Raw genomic sequence first — 17,827 nt, forward strand, 5'->3', positions numbered from 1 at the left:
GGATATAACTACACAGTAAGGTCGAAATGGTCAATATAATAAATAAGTCTTGATTTAGTGCCACCTGTAACATTTAGTCATCACTAGATAGCTAGAGGATCCAGAACCTTTCAAACCAACAAAAAGCTACATCTGTCAGGTTTGCCTTTCACAGCTTTTAAACAAGTATTCTTAACTTGATCTGACAACAGTTAAATAAAACTCCATAATAATCACTGTTTCTGTTACAATACTCAACAAAATAATATCCATTATGCCATGTGAGAAGTGTTTCCATTGCGAAGTAGATATTTTAAAATGTTTAAAAAAGACGTCAAGAACTCACAGCAAATGTTTTAATACAGCAAGTTGCACGCAAATGCTTTAACACTAAATCCCTTAAAACAGTTACATGAAAAAGAGAGTTGGGACAGGAGAGAAAACATTTACAGTTGTATGCCCCTCTGTGGTCTGGGTTCTAGAACAAAGTACATGCTCAAATTGTGGTAGATAAAATTGGGAGACCACTCTAAACAGTGTAATTCGTATTACATCAGTGGGTCGAGAGATCGTAACATATGGTAAGACTTGTTTATTGTAAATGCTTCAACTTTGCGTGTGGTATGTGGTATTTGTTATTCCAAAAATGTGGGCAGTTGACATTGGAATAACAGTTCATTCATCAACGTAAATTCAGAAAAACTCAATAAAGTAAAGAAGAAAAAAAAGAAAGAAAACAATGCACTCAGTCCTCATCACTGCAGGTTGTGTATCATCTCCTCTTTGGCGATGAGATGTGTGGTTTTGTTGACCAGGGACATGAGGGAGTTCAGTTTGTGGGACCAGTCGTTGAGCAGGTCGTTGGGGTCCTTCGGCCTCTGGAAGTTGATGATGCCGGCTAGCCTGTCCACCTTGGCGTAGATGGTCTTGTTCACCACCAGGTTGGAGAGGAACTCCTCAGACTCCTGCAAGAGATATTAGAGATGTTAGAATCTGTGTCTTCAAAAGACCACCAATAACAAAATCACACATTTCATTTAGGGTACTATAGTACTTCTATAGATAACTCAACAAAAAAATGTTTTTCACACTCCAATATCAAGTTGAGAATATGGATTGAGCTCAACTGTCGACCACTCAGCGAAAATTAAGTTGCCATGAGGAGCGCCACATATATTGCAATGAGCGAGATGGAAGACCTCGCTCTCACACATTATCTGCTGCGCATGGGTTCTCTTCACACCATTACAATGGGACCAAAACGGCAGATAAGTTTAGCCGTGCACTTAAAATGCTTAGTTATTGCGGAAATTGACCCGCTATGCTGTTTACTTTGTACATTACGTCATATCTCTAAGTCTACCTTTGATTTGACCTTTAAGGCATGAAAATCTCTAGTATTTAGTATTTTGCTAAAGCAACAGCTACTCTTCCTGGGGTCCAGACAAAAGAGAAAACATGACATAATACATAACATTAGTAGACAAGTACAGCACAGGGACAGAACTACTTATATTTTAAATAAGAATATACGCTTTCGTACATTCCTTTGCTCTACTGTTACAATTGCTGTCTCAGCCGGTTCTGACTTCCTAATCTCACAGCACCTGTTGTTCTGTAAACACCAGAGGTAATCTCACAGCACCTGTTGTTCTGTAAACACCAGAGGTAATCTCACAGCACCTGTTGTTCTGTAAACACCAGAGGTAATCTCACAACATTAGGAACCATCCGTATCCTTGGTTATTGCCTAAGCATTTCGTTGGACGGTGTGTCCCGTACATACGACTAACAAAACTTGACGTCAACACTGCGCATTATCACGTGATTCATAGATGCGATTGAATGCAAGTGCAACACGCGAAAACAGAAAGGAAACAATCATGTGAAGTTTCCCCCGAAGTCGTCAACTCCTGTTCAGATCCCCTGGCGTGAACAGAGACGCACCATACGGAGCTGCACCTATGTTTCAACCTAATTTTGGAGGGAAAACTATCCTTTAAGTCTGCATTCATTAGGGTTGAGGACCAGTAAGAATTCCATCCCCTGTCAAAAATGCAACAGATGTAAAAGAGTAGATTGGTGGTGCATACGTCTATGGAGAGGTCCAGGAGGCCAGCCATCCTCTTCATTGTGATCCTCGTGTAATATTTGGCCATAATTCTTATATTCTAAAAGGAGAGATTAAGAAATAAACTCAAATAAGCAACGGTGCAACATGACATGGCTGGAATCAAAAATACCAATTACGTGAAAGTATTCTAGATGGGAAAAGGGACGTTCCAAGATCATTTTTCAGCAACCATGTTCCAACGAGACAGCATTGTGATCCCACCACAGAACCTTTGCTAAAACAAACTATCCCACTAAGGTCATTGTGATATTCTATCCATAGATATGCCATGAAAGCAGTTCCATAAATTACTTACGTGCTCCACCACTCTATTCTTGAGGTCCTTCCACCTCTTTTCGCCCTCCTCTGAGCAGTTGAAAACGTCGGTGGCCGGGCTGTCGGGGGAGCCCTCCCTCAGCTCCTTCCCATAATCCTCCACCAGGGAGGCCCAACGCATCAGCTCCATGGTGGTGAACTGCTTCAGGAGGTCCCTGGAGGGAGAGGTAAGAGGGAAACCACGATGAGACGAACCACAGCACGGCAAAAGCACCACCCCACAATGATATGTAGTTGAGGCACCAGAGTTTAGCCTAGGTTTCACCGTACCACAAAGATCAAGCATGTGCAGTTGGTAGCTTAGCTAGGTTTCACCACTGGGAATTGGCTAGGTTATATGGTACCTTCGAGAATATATAGTTAATTACTGTGTTACAGAGTTGGATGATGAGGAAAATTGTGAAACAGTATTGAATGCTAAGATTATTACGAATGAATCATCTCGAGGTTACATTCTTCCGATGAGGAATATTTGGACATTGCTGATGAGAAATAATGTGTTATACCATTGAAGATTTTAATGGTTCATTCCTTAACGATTGTTTACATTCTTGGTATTTGAGGGGAGAAATTAAATCACCGGAATATAATGCGATTTAAATGTCTTACTTGTATTTGGGTATTTCTTCCAATTTCTTGTCTTCGTTGATTCTGTGCACCAGGTCGGACTGCTCGTTGTCGTAGGGAGCCAGTATCACGTACAGAACAACACTTTTCAGAGCCTGGAACAGGAAAGAACATTAGCGTTGTATCGTTATGCATTTTAAAAAGGTGCAATCTGTAACGTCTTAGTCCCCTGTGAAGCCAGACCCAATGTTAGCCACATTTTGGCCAGTCAGTATGCAGTACACTCACTAACACCCTCTCCAACTAAGTCCTGCTTGTAAGGGTAATATTTTATTTCAGAAACAACAAATGTACAGCTGAAGCCTAAAGAAACCCCCACATTATTCTGAGACCAGTGTTTACCTGTTGCCATTTGGAGCTATCCTCCAGAATGCAGGGGGTATCGTAGATGGCTCGGTAGTGTTTGCAGATGGACAAGTAGGATCCCTCGTGCTGGTCTACTTGGATCATCAGATTGTAATACTTCAGCTTAGACTCCTAAGGAAAAATAATGACATAAATGGTTAAAAATATTGCAGCTTGGTTTTTAACTGCTATGTTTCTTCATCAGGAGCAGATTAGACCGCCAAAAACAGTCATTTATTTCCAAACAGCCGAAAAGAAAAATATATTTTGCAGGAAATAAATATTGTTTTCTGTCAAACTGTTCCAAAACAGGAAACGAAAGTGAACGTTTTGATTGGAACATTGAATGTTTAGGTAGTTCCTCCTCCACCCCAATAGACAAAACCATAAATGGCACACTATTCCCTACATAGCATACCCAGACCCTATGGGCCCTGGTCAAAAGCAGTGCACTCTAGAAAACAGGGTGCCATTTGGGAGGGAGGCCATATCATAACACCCAGCCTGATAAACTTTTTTCTCTCACCTCAGTGCCGTCCTCTGTAAAGAACTTGGTATTGATCTTCTTGCTAATGATCTGGGTGCGGATGTAGTCCTTGACGGCGATGCACAGCCTCATTTGCTCCAGGATGAACTCCACCTTCTCTTTCTTCTCCATGGAGCCGTATGTCTCCACCTGTAGAGTGAAAGAGTGCAGGCTGTCAGAGGCAGAATGTTATTCTCTAGCCCTGGGTCATGTTCATTAGGGCACGTCATAGCAAAACGTTTCTCATTCGGCGAAGTTCAGTTAATACCACTCCCATTTCGTGCCTACTGAACACGGCCCAGCTGTGCAACATCACAGCCTGGACCAGGAGAAGAATGGTTTGTGAACAACTGTTGTAGTGGTCCTGGAGGGCACAACACTTCACAAGTTTTAATTTAGATTATTTATGGTGTCTCAGCCAACTTTCACTGACATGATGAAAAATGAAATTTTGCAGTTTTCAACATCTCCAGCACCACCCCAACATATGTGAAAATGGCGAGTTTCTATGTTTTGTAGTAAAAAAAGATAGAAGAAAAGTGTTTCCAATGACAATGCCTACTCATAATTGGTTAAAAATCACACGATGCACACTAATGATGTCATTGGAAACACTTTTCTTCCATCTTTTGTACTACCAAACAAAGAAACTCGCCATTTTCACACATGTTGATGTTGGGGTGGTGCTGGAGATGATGAATATGAAGTTGAATATATATATATTTTTTTACATTTCCTTTTTTTTTGACGTCAAGGGGATTTGGCCGCCAGATTGAGTTCTGCACTTGTGTCTGAAGATTCAGTCCAGTAAGCAAATAGCTTCATGCAACATGGATGGTTGAAACCTCTTACCTCCAGTCTATAAGAAATTGTGAAAACTGCCAAGGAATGCCAGTGAAAACCCCTTACCTGCAGCTCTTGGAGGATGGCTGCAGCCTCTTTGACCTCACCATGCTGCTCCTTGATGTTTGCCAATGTTTTGGTCAGCCTGGCTCGCTCAATCTCCACATAGATCTGAGTGAGGGAAACAAAGCCGTTAGCGCATTTGAATTGCATGGAGACATGACTTGGACCCACAAAAGTTAAATAATTGTTTTATGCCACCTGAATATGCATGATTGGTGGTATCATCTTCATGTCATTTTAGGACGATCCAAGTAAGGATAATCAGAGAAAGTTCATGACACCACGCACCTTGCCAGCGGTCACTGTGCGTAGTGTGTCAATGAGTCTCAGCTTAACAGTCAGGTCGGTCACGGTATCTACATACTTGTAACATTCTTGCACCATCTTAGCAACAGCCTGAGAATAGAGAAACAAAGCAAAAGAGAAGGTCATATATCGAAAGAGCTAACATCAGGCAACACTTTACTTTGTCTTGGAACACATAAAAGGACACGAAGAAAACATTGTTTTGATGGCAAAGCACCGTAACCTACTGGTGCATACCTGAGGTGTATTCACGATAAACCAAATGTTGGCAAACAGAACAAAAACGAGGAGGGACCTACATTACATTTGTTTGTTGCGTTTTCTGTTGCAAAACATTTTGGCAACTGCTTGCACTAATTAATACACCCCTGCCTCAGATGTTTTACCTTCTCTTAGTATCCCTTCAAAGAAGGAGCCCCAAGTCTCACCCCTTTGAGCTGACTCCTCCTTTTAGAGAGCAGCATGATGTTTTCATTTAGGGCGTCCATGTCCTTCGCTTCATAGCACATCTGCACAACGGCCACCAGGATTCTGGAGGTTGACACCATGTCAGAAGCCTGTGCAGATGGATAAAAAGAGAACAACGTTACTCAAAGATAACTATTTGATTAGTCAGAAGAGTATGATCATTTATATTGTTTAATCTCAATGGAGTATGATGTTTAATTAGAAATGAATGAATTCACACTCACGGTCCTCGTTTGCTTCTCCAGCGACAAGAGGCTTTCAACGGCCTCCTGCAGCCGACCTTCCTAGAAAAGCAGAGCAGATCAAGCTTACAGTCAGGACAAATGACAGACAATTCTTATAAAGATCAATTTAAAATGACCACACATGATCAAATTATGAGATGGATGACCAAAAATACTCATGAAAACTGAATCATTCATAAAGTCACTGCTGATCAGAGTCTGATTCGGGAAAGCCAAAGATGTTTAACACATTTCTGTCAGCTTTGACACATGATTAAAACTGAAAAACTTCACCAGCAAGCTATTACGTTTGTATATTTCTAACAAAAAGTAGCGGGGTCTTCGAAAAACAATAACTGTGGTACCTACGTTAGTAGTTGGTTGATAAATTAGTATACAATCCAACTGAAACGACCAAACCGGATAGTAAGCATAACATAACATATACTGTACTAGTAGAGTCTGTAGGTAACGTTAGCTAGAGAAGTTACCTGACGAAAACAATTACCGTAGCTAACGTTACCCAGCTAACTAATCGAGATGTATAACTTACCTTACAAGTAAATCGACTCAATATTTGTGATACTTTGTTGCAATGTTGCCTATTATTACAAACAGCACTTTATTTGCTAACAAGTTAGCTAGCTAGCCATTCTGCTAACATTCGTGATGCACCATGACTCAGCCAGCGCTGGCCTCATTCATACTCAACTTACTTTTGCCATTTCAGCACACTCCGGTATACGTGTATCTACAGTTGAACTATAGTCAATCTCCATCTTCACAAGCTTGCCATCTGATCTTTCTGATCGCTCCACCTCTGCAGACATGTTTTCCGACATCGTAAGCTGAATACCACGGCGAATTTATAAGTGAAATTTCTGATAAATGCTAACTGCTGCTAGCACGCTGCTGTTGTGTCAAAACTACAGGAAGTGAAGGAAAACCGACCAATAACAAGGAACTGCAAAGGCCACCTAGGCTGCCAGAAGGACCCAGAGAAGGACCATAAAAAAATAATTGTTATTTGTGTCAGGCGTTTTGACAGTCAATTCTTACTTATTCACACAGCGTCCCTCTCTCTCAACTTTATATTTCCAGCTGTCCTCACTGATATTGTTTGATATTTATTTTCCATTAATAGGTTCTTGATGGGGGGAAACTGTGCTCAGGGTGAAACGTTATAATTTCCAGAATTATTTTCTAGGTTATTCTGGTATATTTTTTAAGCATGAAAATAGTGGGCCAATAACAAAAAGACCCTTTCTCTTTGAATGAGGCATTTTAAGTAAAGCGAATGTAAACCCAAATATGTTACACATGATCTAATTGACGATGATGATGATGTAGTCTCGAGGCCTTCCTTCCAAATCTCATCTCATTGACTCCACCATCAAAGTTTCAAGACAGTTGTGCACTCTTGGTAATATTTCTCTTGGTGCTATTTCAGACACAAACAGTCCTGTTTTAAAAAAAACATTGAGGGAGAGATAGTGAGGAATGTGTTTTATTTGCAAATGGCTTACACCCACGGTGGTATGAGAACATTTCCCTGACTGCCCAGGGAAAAACTCATATGCACTTTGATATTATTCTGTATAATGAAAAGCGCTTTACAAATTTCATGAATTGTTATTATTAGTTTTACTATTATTAAACCAACTGTATAGAGAAACCTGCCTCGGGAAGCCTATCATAGCAAAGTATGATTCTGAAAAGTCTATTGACACAATGTTGTGAATAATTCACACTAAATTCATATATTTATTAAGTTTCTTTCCTGAGCTTGAAATGTGAACACCACTTATAGTGCCTTGAGAAAGTAGTTATACCCCTTGACTTATTCCACATTCTGTCGTGTTACAGCCTGAATTGAAAAATGGATGAAATATATTATTTTATTTTTACCCAATACCCCTTAATCACAAAGTGAAAACATGTACAAGCTTCCTTTTTTCCACTCGGTCATTTAGGTTAGTATTGTATAGTAACTACAATATTATTGATCCATCCTCAGTGATATCCTATTACAGCCATTAAACACTGTAAGTGTTTTAAAGTCGCCATTGGCTCATGGTGAAATCCCTGAGCGGTTTCCTTCTTCTCCGGCAACTGAGTTAGGGAGGACATCTGTATCTTTGTAGTGACTGGGTGTATTGATACATCATCCAAAGTCTAATTAATAACTTCACCATGCTCAAAGGCTTATTCAATGTTTATTTTTTTATATGTACCCGTCTACCAATAGGTACCCTTCTTTGCGAGGCATTGGAAAACCTCCCTGGTCTTTGTGGTTGAATCTGTGTTTAAAATTCACTGATCGACTGAGGGACCTTACAGACAATTGTATATGTGAGGTACAGAGATGAGCTAGTCATTCACAAATAATGTTAAACCCTATTATTGCACACCGAGTGAGTCCACGCAACTTATTATGTGAATTGCTCGGTCCACCATTGGGGTGCTAGGAGGGCGAAGAGACCAGAGGTGGCAGAATGGAGTGCTGGAGTTGAGGTGAAGGGTTTGAGAATAGCCTGAAAGTAGGAAGGGGCAGTTCCTCTTGGTGCTCCATAGGCAAGTAAAAGGGACTTGAAGTGGATGCAGGCTTCTACTGGAAGCCAGTGGAGTGTGCGGAGGAGCGGGGTGACATGGGAGAACTTGAGAAGGTTGAACACCAGGCGAGCTACGGTGTTCTGGATAAATTGCAGGGGTTTGATAGCAAAAGTGGGGAGTCCAGCCAACAGAGAGTTGCAGTAGTCCAGACGGGAGATGACAAGTGTATGGATTAGAACCTTGGACTTGAATGGTGAACAAAGAATTTAGCAATACGTTGCTGTTTTACACCTCGGCTGAAAGGTGTAGGCCTCATCTCCATGTATTGACTCAAGTTAACCAGCAGATGTCACTAGGACATTACTGTTCATGATTTGGTTTCATTCACACAGTTCATTGCTTTGAAAGATTTCCCTCAGAAATAAATACAACTCATGTAGGTCAGTGATTTTCCTGCTCCGGGGGGAAGCTGCACCTAAGCACTGGCCTAGGATCATATTTTCCCAACACAGACTAAACCTTAACCTTAACAGCTTGAAAATTAAACATGGCCTGTATCAGCTCAGAGAGGAGACCAAATATGAAATAATGAAAATATTGGCCAAATAAAACAGGGCTGAAGAGGCATCCAAATATTTGCAGGATCACTCATTCAAGTAATGTAGGGCAAATATCAACCATGTCATCTTTATGATGGAGTTGTGTCTACAATAAACGCCTGAGAAGAGAAAGCCTGAGAACTCATTGAATCACTTTTATAAGCATAGCATTTTAAAGTGATATGGAGAACGAGAAATCAATTGTGAGTGTGACCATGCAAATCATAATGAGGGCATTTTAATTTTATCATCCTGAATCCACTTTTTGTTACCCTGCGTTGAAACGATCTGAGATCCATTGAGATCCGTTGACAGACGGAAGATGAAACCACATCCAGCACTCTTATCGAACACACGGCTGAGAGCTTGAGTCCGACCCATGCCCATTGTCTACTTCTGAAAAGTGGGCCACAGGTATTGCGTAACATGACTTAATTTGAGGATGTGCTGTTCTGAGCTAGAGCTTTAGGAAGCCATACAGGGCCATTGTGTGCGTTGAGAAGGTCATATATCTAACATAGAGCCTAACACCCTTTCTAATCAAAAACAGATGTTATTCAAATGTTGGAGTTACATCATTATTGTAATGTTGGTCAAACTACAAACTAGATCACATGAAAAGCTATATTTGTGTCCCAAATGGCATCCTGTCCCCTGTATAGCGCACTACATTTACATTACATTTAAGTCATTTAGCAGACGCTCTTATCCAGAGTGTCTTACAAATTGGTGCATTCACCTTATGACATCCAGTGGAACAGCCACTTTACAATAGTGCATCTAAATCTTTAAAGAGGTGGGGTTTCAGGTGTCTCCGGAAGGTGGTGATTGACTCCGCTGTCCTGGCGTCGTGAGGGAGTTTGTTCCACCATTGGGGAGCCAGAGCAGTGAACAGTTTTGACTGGGCTGAGCGGGAACTGTACTTCCTCAGTGGTAGGGAGGCGAGCAGGCCAGAGGTGGATGAACGCAGTGCCCTTGTTTGGGTGTAGGGCCTGATCAGAGCCTGGAGGTACTGAGGTGCCGTTCCCCTCACAGCTCGGTAGGCAAGCACCATGGTCTTGTAGCGGATGCGAGCTTCAACTGGAAGCCAGTGGAGAGAGCGGAGGAGCGGGGTGACGTGAGAGAACTTGGGAAGGTTGAACACCAGACTGGCTGCGGCGTTCTCGATGAGTTGTAGGGGTTTAATGGCACAGGCAGGGAGCCCAGCCAACAGCGAGTTGCAGTAATCCAGACGGGAGATGACAAGTGCCTGGATTAGGACCTGCGCCGCTTCCTGTGTGAGGCAGGGTCGTACTCTGCGGATGTTGTAGAGCATGAACCTACAGGAACGGGCCACCGCCTTGATGTTGGTTGAGAACGACAGGGTGTTGTCCAGGATCACGCCAAGGTTCTTAGCGCTCTGGGAGGAGGACACAGTGGAGTTGTCAACCGTGATGGCGAGATCATGGAACGGGCAGTCCTTCCCCGGGAGGAAGAGCAGCTCCGTCTTGCCGAGGTTCAGCTTGAGGTGGTGATCCGTCATCCACACTGATATGTCTGCCAGAAATGCAGAGATGCGATTCGCCACCTGGTCATCAGAAGGGGGAAACGAGAAGATTAATTGTGTGTCGTCTGCATAGCAATGATAGGAGAGACCATGTGAGGTTATGACAGAGCCAAGTGACTTGGTGTACAGCGAGAATAGGAGAGGGCCTAGAACAGAGCCCTGGGGGACACCAGTGGTGAGAGCGCGTGGTGAGGAGACATAGGGCTCTTGTCAAAAGTTGTGCAGTATGTAGGGAATGGGGTGCCATTTGGGACACATTCATTGTTATTTTCCATTGAATCAAATTGGCACAAAGTCCAATAGACATTGGAACAAAATCCTAAAATATGTAACTGGTTCATTTATCCCACTTCTTATTGCTTGATCAGTTTGCCCACAATTTTTTTATTTAACCTTTATTTAATGAGGCAAGTCAGTTAAGAACCAATTCTTATTTACAATGACAGCGTACCAAAAGGCCTCCTGTGGGGAAGGATGCTGGGATTAAAAATAAAAATAAATTAAATAAAAATATAGGACAAAAAACTCATCACGACAAGAGAGACAACACTACATAAAGAGAGACCTAAGACAACATAGCATGGCAGCAACACAACAACAACATGGTAGCAACTCAACATAGCAGCAGTACAACATGGTAGCAACTCAACATAGCAGCAGTACAACATGGTAGCAGCACAAAACATGGTACAAACATTATTGGGCACAGACAACAGCACAAAGGGCAAGAAGGTAGAGAAAAAGCAGCCACAACTGTCAGTAAGTGTCCATGCTTGAGTCTTTGAATGAAGAGATTGAGATAAAACTGTTCAGTTTGAGTGTTTGTTGCAGCTCGTTCCAGTCGCCAGCTGCTGCGAATTTAAAAGACGAGCTAAAATTCATATTAAATGCGTTTTGCCGTGCTTGAATTTTCTCCGCTTTCCATCTTCGGCTATAACTGGAGGGATTATAACGTTGGTCTGACGTAAAGTTGATAGTCCTACGGTTGTGGATGGTGTTCATTGCAAAGAAAAATAGAATCCAATTCTCTTTTCTGGTTTTGGGACATAAACTCACACAGAATAAGAGTTTAAGTGGGTAAAGCCCAAATGTGTAACAACTGTCTATTTCTACCCCTTAATCACTGAGCCATCTCACTCTCTGGCAGAGAAGGTTATTTCAGGTAGTGTTAGTATATGTGTTGAATTTGAATATGGATGGCTGCTAGCCATCACAGGGAATGTACTCTATAGAAGTGGATGATAGAAGCTCGTATGTTTTCGTGTATGTTAAGTTAGTTGATGAACGGTGATGTTCCCAGAACAGAGGCGGAGAGAGCATCTGTGCCTATCAAAAAGTCAATTAGCGAAACTCATGGTAACGTTGAGAAATTCTCGAGTGCCCCTTTTGAGAAGTCATCTTCCTTTCCGCTTTAGTGGCGCGCTCGCACACACAATCACTCACTCCGTCAGTGTTGTGGGTAGGGCTGTGTGATCAAACATCCTCCACGTGTGTTAGCTTGTCTTCTGATGAATCATCATTCACAGTAATTTATGAACGGGATTTACAGTTCACACATTCAGTAAATATGTGACCCATGTGGGAATCAAACCTAAACTTCGGTTGCTAGCACACTGGTCCAACCATCAGAGCCAACGGAACCAATACATTCCCGCTACGGTATTCCCTAATGAACATGACCCTGGTTTAATTTGAACTAACGTCCCCTGAAATTAGCAGGGGGATTTCAGATAGCTCCCATACGGTGTGTCAAACGCTGCTCTCTGTGCCCCATCTGCCGTATACGTTGATTTAATCAGCCACTCCTTTATCTGCCGTTTGAATTGGGATTTCGCCTCCCTCTCGGCAAGCTGCTGCTTTTGCCTGGTTGCTGTTTTGTTCCAGCCTGGTGTAGAATACGAGTCCCCTGGGCGTTGCCGGGCCCATAGGGCTCTTGTCAAAATTGTGCAGTAAGTAGGGATTTGGGGTGCCATTTGGGACACATCCATTGTTATTTTCCATTGAATCAAATTGGAACAAAGTCCTATAGACATTGGAACTTTGAATAAAATCCTAAAAGATTAAACCATATAAGCAAGTAATGTTTCCTGAAACATGTAACTGGTTCATTTATTCCACTTTTTATTGCTTGATCAGTTTTCCCACAATTGTTTTTTATTTAACCTTTTTTTAATGAGGCAAGTCAGTTAAAAGAAGCCATTCTTATTTACAATGACAGCCTACCAAAAGGCAAAAGGCCTCCTGTGGGGAAGGATGCTGGGATTAAAAAATCAATAAAATAAAAATATGGGACAAAAAACTCATCACGACAAGAGAGACAACACTACATAAAGAGAGACCTAAGACAACAACATAGTAAGGCAGCGACACATGACAACATGACAACAACATGGTAGCAACACAACATGGCAGCAGCACAACATGGTAGCAGCACAAAACATGGTATAAACATTATTGGGCACAGACAACAGCACAAAGGGCAAAAGGTAGAGACACCAATACAACGCGCAAAGCAGCCACAACTGTCAGTACGAGTGTCCCTGCTTGAGTCTTTGAATGAAGAGTTTGAGATAAAACTGTTCAGTTTGAGTGTTTTTGTCGCAGCTTGTTCCAGTCGCTAGCTGCGACTGGATGTGTGTGCTTTGGGGATCTTTAACAGAATGTGACTGGCAGAACGGGTGTTTTATGTGGAGGATGAGGGCTGCAGTAGATATCTCAGATTTTACAGAAGAGTATAGAGTGCAGTGATGTGTCCTATAAGGAGCATTGGGGGCAAATCTGATGTCCGAATGGTAAAGAGCATCTAGTCACTCGAGAGCATCCTTACCTGCCGATCTATAAATTAGGTCTCCATAATCTAGCATGGGTAGGATGGTCATCTGAATCAGGGTTAGTTTGGCAGCTGGGGTGAGAAATGGAATGATTACGATAGAGGAAACCAAGTCTGGATGTAACTTTAGCCTGCAGCTTTGACATGTGCTGAGAGAAGAACAGTGTACCGCCTAGCCATACTCTCAAGTACTTGTATGAGGTGACTACCTCAAGCTCTAAACCCTCAGAGGTAGTAAACACACCGGTGGGGAGAGGGGCATTCTTCTTCTTCGGAGTGTGGTGTCAGGAAAATAACCTCACACTCAACGTGAACAAAACTAAGGAGATGATTGTGGACTTCAGGAAACAGCAGAGGGAACACCCCCCTATCCACATCGATGGAACAGTAGTGGAGAGGGTAGCAAGTTTTAAGTTCCTCGGCATACACATCACAGACAAACTGAATTGGTCCACTCACACTGACAGCGTCGTGAAGAGGGCGCAGCAGCGCCTCTTCAACCTCAGGAGGCTGAAGAAATTCGGCTTGTCACCAAAAGCACTCACAAACTTCTACAGATGCACAATCGAGAGCATCCTGGCGGGCTGTATCACCGCCTGGTACGGCAACTGCTCCGCCCTCAACCGTAAGGCTCTCCAGAGGGTAGTGAGGTCTGCACAACGCATCACCGGGGGCAAACTACCTGCCCTCCAGGACACCTACACCACCCGATGTTACAGGAAGGCCATAAAGATCATCAAGGACATCAACCACCCGAGCCACTGCCTGTTCACCCCGCTATCATCCAGAAGGCGAGGTCAGTACAGGTGCATCAAAGCTGGGACCGAGAGACTGAAAAACAGCTTCTATCTCAAGGCCATCAGACTGTTAAACAGCCACCACTAACATTGAGTGGCTGCTGCCAACACACTGTCATTGACACTGACCCAACTCCAGCCACTTTAATAATGGGAATTGATGGGAAATGATGTAAATATATCACTAGCCACTTTAAACAATGCTACCTTATATAATGTTACTTACCCTACATTATTCATCTCATATGCATACGTATATACTGTACTCTACATCATCAACTGCATCCTTATGTAATACATGTATCACTAGCCACTTTAACTATGCCACTTTGTTTACTTTGTCTACATACTCATCTCATATGTATATACTGTACTCGATACCATTTACTGTATGCTGCTCTGTACCATCACTCATTCATATATCCTTATGTACATATTCTTTATCCCCTTACACTGTATATAAGACAGTAGTTTTGGAATTGTTAGATAGATTACTTGTTGGTTATCACTGCATTGTCGGAACTAGAAACACAAGCATTTCGCTACACTCGCATTAACATCTGCTAACCATGTGTATGTGACAAATAAAATTTGATTTGATTTGATGATTTGATTTGATTTCTTACTAAACCACATGACCTTTGTTTTGGAGGTGTTCAGAACAAGGTTAAGGGCAGAGAAAGTTTGTTGGATACCAAGAAAGCTTTGTTGTAGTGCATTTAACACAAAATCCGGGGAGGGGCCAGGTGAGTATAAGACTGTATCATCTGCATATAAATGGATGAGAGAGCTTGGGGCCTACTGCCTGTCAGTGACAGGTGACAGGAAGTGGCTGAGACATACACTGCACTCTTTGAGAGAGGTAGTTAGCAAACCATGCTAAAGACCCCTCAGAGACACCAATACTCCTTAGCCGGACATCAAGAATGGAATGGTTTACCGTATCAAAAGCTTTGACAGAGTCAATAAATACAAATAGCAGCACAACATTGCTTAGAATCAAGGGCATTGGTGACATCATTGAGGACCTTTAAGGTTGCAGTGACTCATCCATAACCTGAGCGGAAACCAGATTGCATACCAGAGAGAACTTGATAGACAAAAAAGAGAATAGCCTTTAGGCTAAGTAAACGATTTGTGTCGGTTATTATTATTTATTTAATTCCAATTAGACCTTGGTTTTTAAGAAATGCATTAGATCTGTATGTTGTTCTAGGCCTACATCTCCATCATCAGGCCTGCTATGACCAAGTCGGGGCATAGACCTATGAACAAGCAGTCACTAGTCACTTTAAACAATGTCAATTTAAATAATGTCACTTTGATCATGTTTACATATCTTACATTTCCCATATAATGTACTGTATTTTATACCATCTATTGCGCCTTGCCTATGCCGCTCCGCCATCACTCATGCATTTAAAAAAAAAAAATTTACATGTACAATTCACATTCACCCCTTTTAGATTTGTGCGTATTAGGTAGTTGTTGGGTTACTGTTAGATTACTTGTTAGATATTACTGCACTGTCGGGAACCAGAAGCACAAGCATTTCGCTACACTCGCATTAACATCTGCTAACCGTGTGTATGTGACAAATAACATTCGATTGGATGGATGATGGACACAGAGTCATCAAAAACCGTTATTTAGGCCAAGGTCAAATAACACAGGCTACTCAGCAGGCTGCGTAGTCGACTCGTGTAGCACAATCTTTTAACGTGGTTTCAAACACTTTATAGGGAAGAGGATTGTTCACATTTGAATAGAACCAGTGACAATGAACCGGAGCATGAACTCTGATGCGCTTACTTTCACGCATCTTGTTTCCTGCCCGCATGTTTCCGTGGCAGCGGCAAAATAGCTCGTCGTCGCACGGAGTGAGAAACGACAGCCAAAGGAAGAGCTCGTCCCGTTTTTTTTCTTCACATCCATAGAGAGAACACCGCAACATAAAGCTAAGCCTTTGTAAAAGAAGACTCGTATGTGCAGGAACTCAGAAGCGTGAGGAAGAGTACATTTTAGCGAATTAGCCTCTGCAAGGACAGACCTGACCCTCGCTTTTTTAAATATATTTGTTTTATATTAACCTCGCATCTATTTCTTTTTGGTTTGAGAAAACTGCAGTTAAAGCAACTTGGCCGTTTTGTTACCGCCCACGTTTTGAAAGCAACATCTGTTTGGCCGATTTTCAATCGATTCTCATGTATTTCGCAGAGGGCATATCCTAGTTAGGTACGTTTTTTAACTGCTTTCCTTTACCCACGTCCTGTCCGTAATTTTTAAAAAGGCTCGTTTTTGAACGCTGCTTGTGAGAAATTCCCCAGTGAAAATTCCATTCGTTCCGATGAGACAAGACAACTCACAGTGGTCATCTGTTTTCAAGGCGATCCACATGCATAGCCAAACTCTGCGTTTTTATTAGCTAAAGCTTTGGCGGTCATAACTTGTTAGACGGGCTACATTGTAGAACAAGAAGAGCTATATCAAATAAGATGTTGCTCAAGGAGTACAGGATATGCATGCCGCTGACTGTCGAGGAGGTAAGTGTATACATTTTTTGTTGTAAAATTGTAGCATTTCCATTGTTTGATTTTAAACGTGTCAAACAATATTCAAGTTGACTTTCAGCTAACTTTCTCGTGCGAGAAGAGGAACAGATGGGAAGGGCGGGGTGGAAGTAACATTTTAGATGATATATGTTTTGTCTTGCAGTAAGCCAGCCTAACCTATCCCACCCATAACCTCAATTGTCAGTCTATTTGAAAGTAAATGCCATGTTCATGTGTCATAGGTGCCGTGTGGGATGAACACACACACACACCAGATCTGCTTATTAGACTAAATGTAAGAAAAACGATAGACCGGAAGTAGATTCAACACTTATAATCTGCGATGAACATATAAACACCCACTTATGTTTTCAGCAAGCTAGAGGCAATTGACTCGAGCTTTATAATAAATAGTATTTGAGTCTAGAGGTCACTGGGCTACTGTTACTTATCAATGGCTTTGAGACTATACCACAGGATGGGGCTGTTGTAACTACCGTTTAGCCTATAGCCTATTAGTGTATGGTGAATTCAAATCAATTAATCAATAATGATGACACAGTAATATTGCACCATAACCATAATCGTATAGGCCACTGTTATGAACATTCTTAATAATATGTTGCTATAATATGTGGACTATTTAGTAGGCCTAATGCTGTTTTAGGTTGCTCTAGCATAATTCTGCTCCTGCTTGAGCACAGTTGGGTCCACAACGCTCATCTTTATTCATAGGAATGACCAGCACCTCCCCGAAGAATCTGCTTAGTTACACTTAATTCTCAGCCAGTCATCTGTGCATGCTTGTAGTTCACTGTGAAAAGGGGGATTCATTCTTCTCTGATCAGTCAATGTGTCAGTTTGTCCTCCATCTCACACCGTTGCCTAGATAATATAGTTCTAGTCCAACATAGCCGTCATGCCCGTGACGTCTTCAATGTAAATGATGGTAATAACACCTTATGGTGTTGTCACTCATGTTGATTGCATTACTGCATTCCTCCTGCCTTCGCCCTTGCGACATTGTCCATTAGAAATGCACGAGTGTTGCTCGGTTTTCTTAGAACACTGCTCTGGTCTTCTCAGAATTTCAACCTAATGGAACACGGGACATAAAAAC

The 17,827-nt window shown here is 42.0% G+C and overlaps 2 protein-coding genes across 3 annotated transcripts in view; one reads left to right on the forward strand and one right to left on the reverse strand.

Annotated features, from left to right (window-relative positions):
• Nucleotides 1-321: 321 nt before the first annotated feature.
• On the reverse strand, nucleotides 322-6,770 carry LOC124015656 (26S proteasome non-ATPase regulatory subunit 12-like). The gene is made up of 11 exons (XM_046331037.1): nucleotides 6,547-6,770; nucleotides 5,831-5,890; nucleotides 5,567-5,695; nucleotides 5,121-5,228; nucleotides 4,836-4,940; nucleotides 3,927-4,076; nucleotides 3,398-3,532; nucleotides 3,038-3,150; nucleotides 2,409-2,583; nucleotides 2,073-2,150; nucleotides 322-944 (listed from the first exon to the last, which is right to left on the reverse strand). The coding sequence occupies exons 1-11, from the start codon at nucleotides 6,670-6,672 to the stop codon at nucleotides 735-737; spliced, it is 1,389 nt and encodes a 462-aa protein (XP_046186993.1). The 5' UTR covers nucleotides 6,673-6,770; the 3' UTR covers nucleotides 322-734.
• A 9,130-nt stretch (nucleotides 6,771-15,900) lies between these two features.
• Nucleotides 15,901-17,827, forward strand: part of LOC124015963 (cytoplasmic phosphatidylinositol transfer protein 1-like) — an 81,792-nt gene continuing 79,865 nt past the window's right edge. The window contains exon 1 of one of the 2 annotated variants that reach the window (XM_046331462.1): nucleotides 15,901-16,698. In XM_046331462.1, coding sequence (XP_046187418.1) covers nucleotides 16,651-16,698 — 48 coding nt within the window. In that variant the 5' untranslated portion in view covers nucleotides 15,901-16,650. The remainder of the gene's footprint in view (nucleotides 16,699-17,827) is intronic. The other variant, XM_046331463.1, reaches the window with a different exon arrangement.

The sequence above is a fragment of the Oncorhynchus gorbuscha genome, linkage group LG26 (genome assembly GCF_021184085.1).
Source record: "Oncorhynchus gorbuscha isolate QuinsamMale2020 ecotype Even-year linkage group LG26, OgorEven_v1.0, whole genome shotgun sequence".
NCBI classification, from domain to species: Eukaryota; Metazoa; Chordata; class Actinopteri; order Salmoniformes; family Salmonidae; genus Oncorhynchus; species Oncorhynchus gorbuscha.

What these genes read in the sequence shown, in the direction of transcription:
- LOC124015656 (XM_046331037.1), bottom strand. Translation starts at nt 6,672, where the DNA reads ATGTCGGAAAACATGTCTGCAGAGGTGGAGCGATCAGAAAGATCAGAT. An exon ending in GCACAGTGACCGCTGGCAAG is followed by an intron (nt 4,941 to 5,120) that starts GTGCGTGGTGTC and finishes TCCCTCACTCAG; the next exon opens with ATCTATGTGGAGATTGAGCG. An exon ending in AGAATAGAGTGGTGGAGCAC is followed by an intron (nt 2,151 to 2,408) that starts GTAAGTAATTTA and finishes CTCTCCTTTTAG; the next exon opens with AATATAAGAATTATGGCCAA.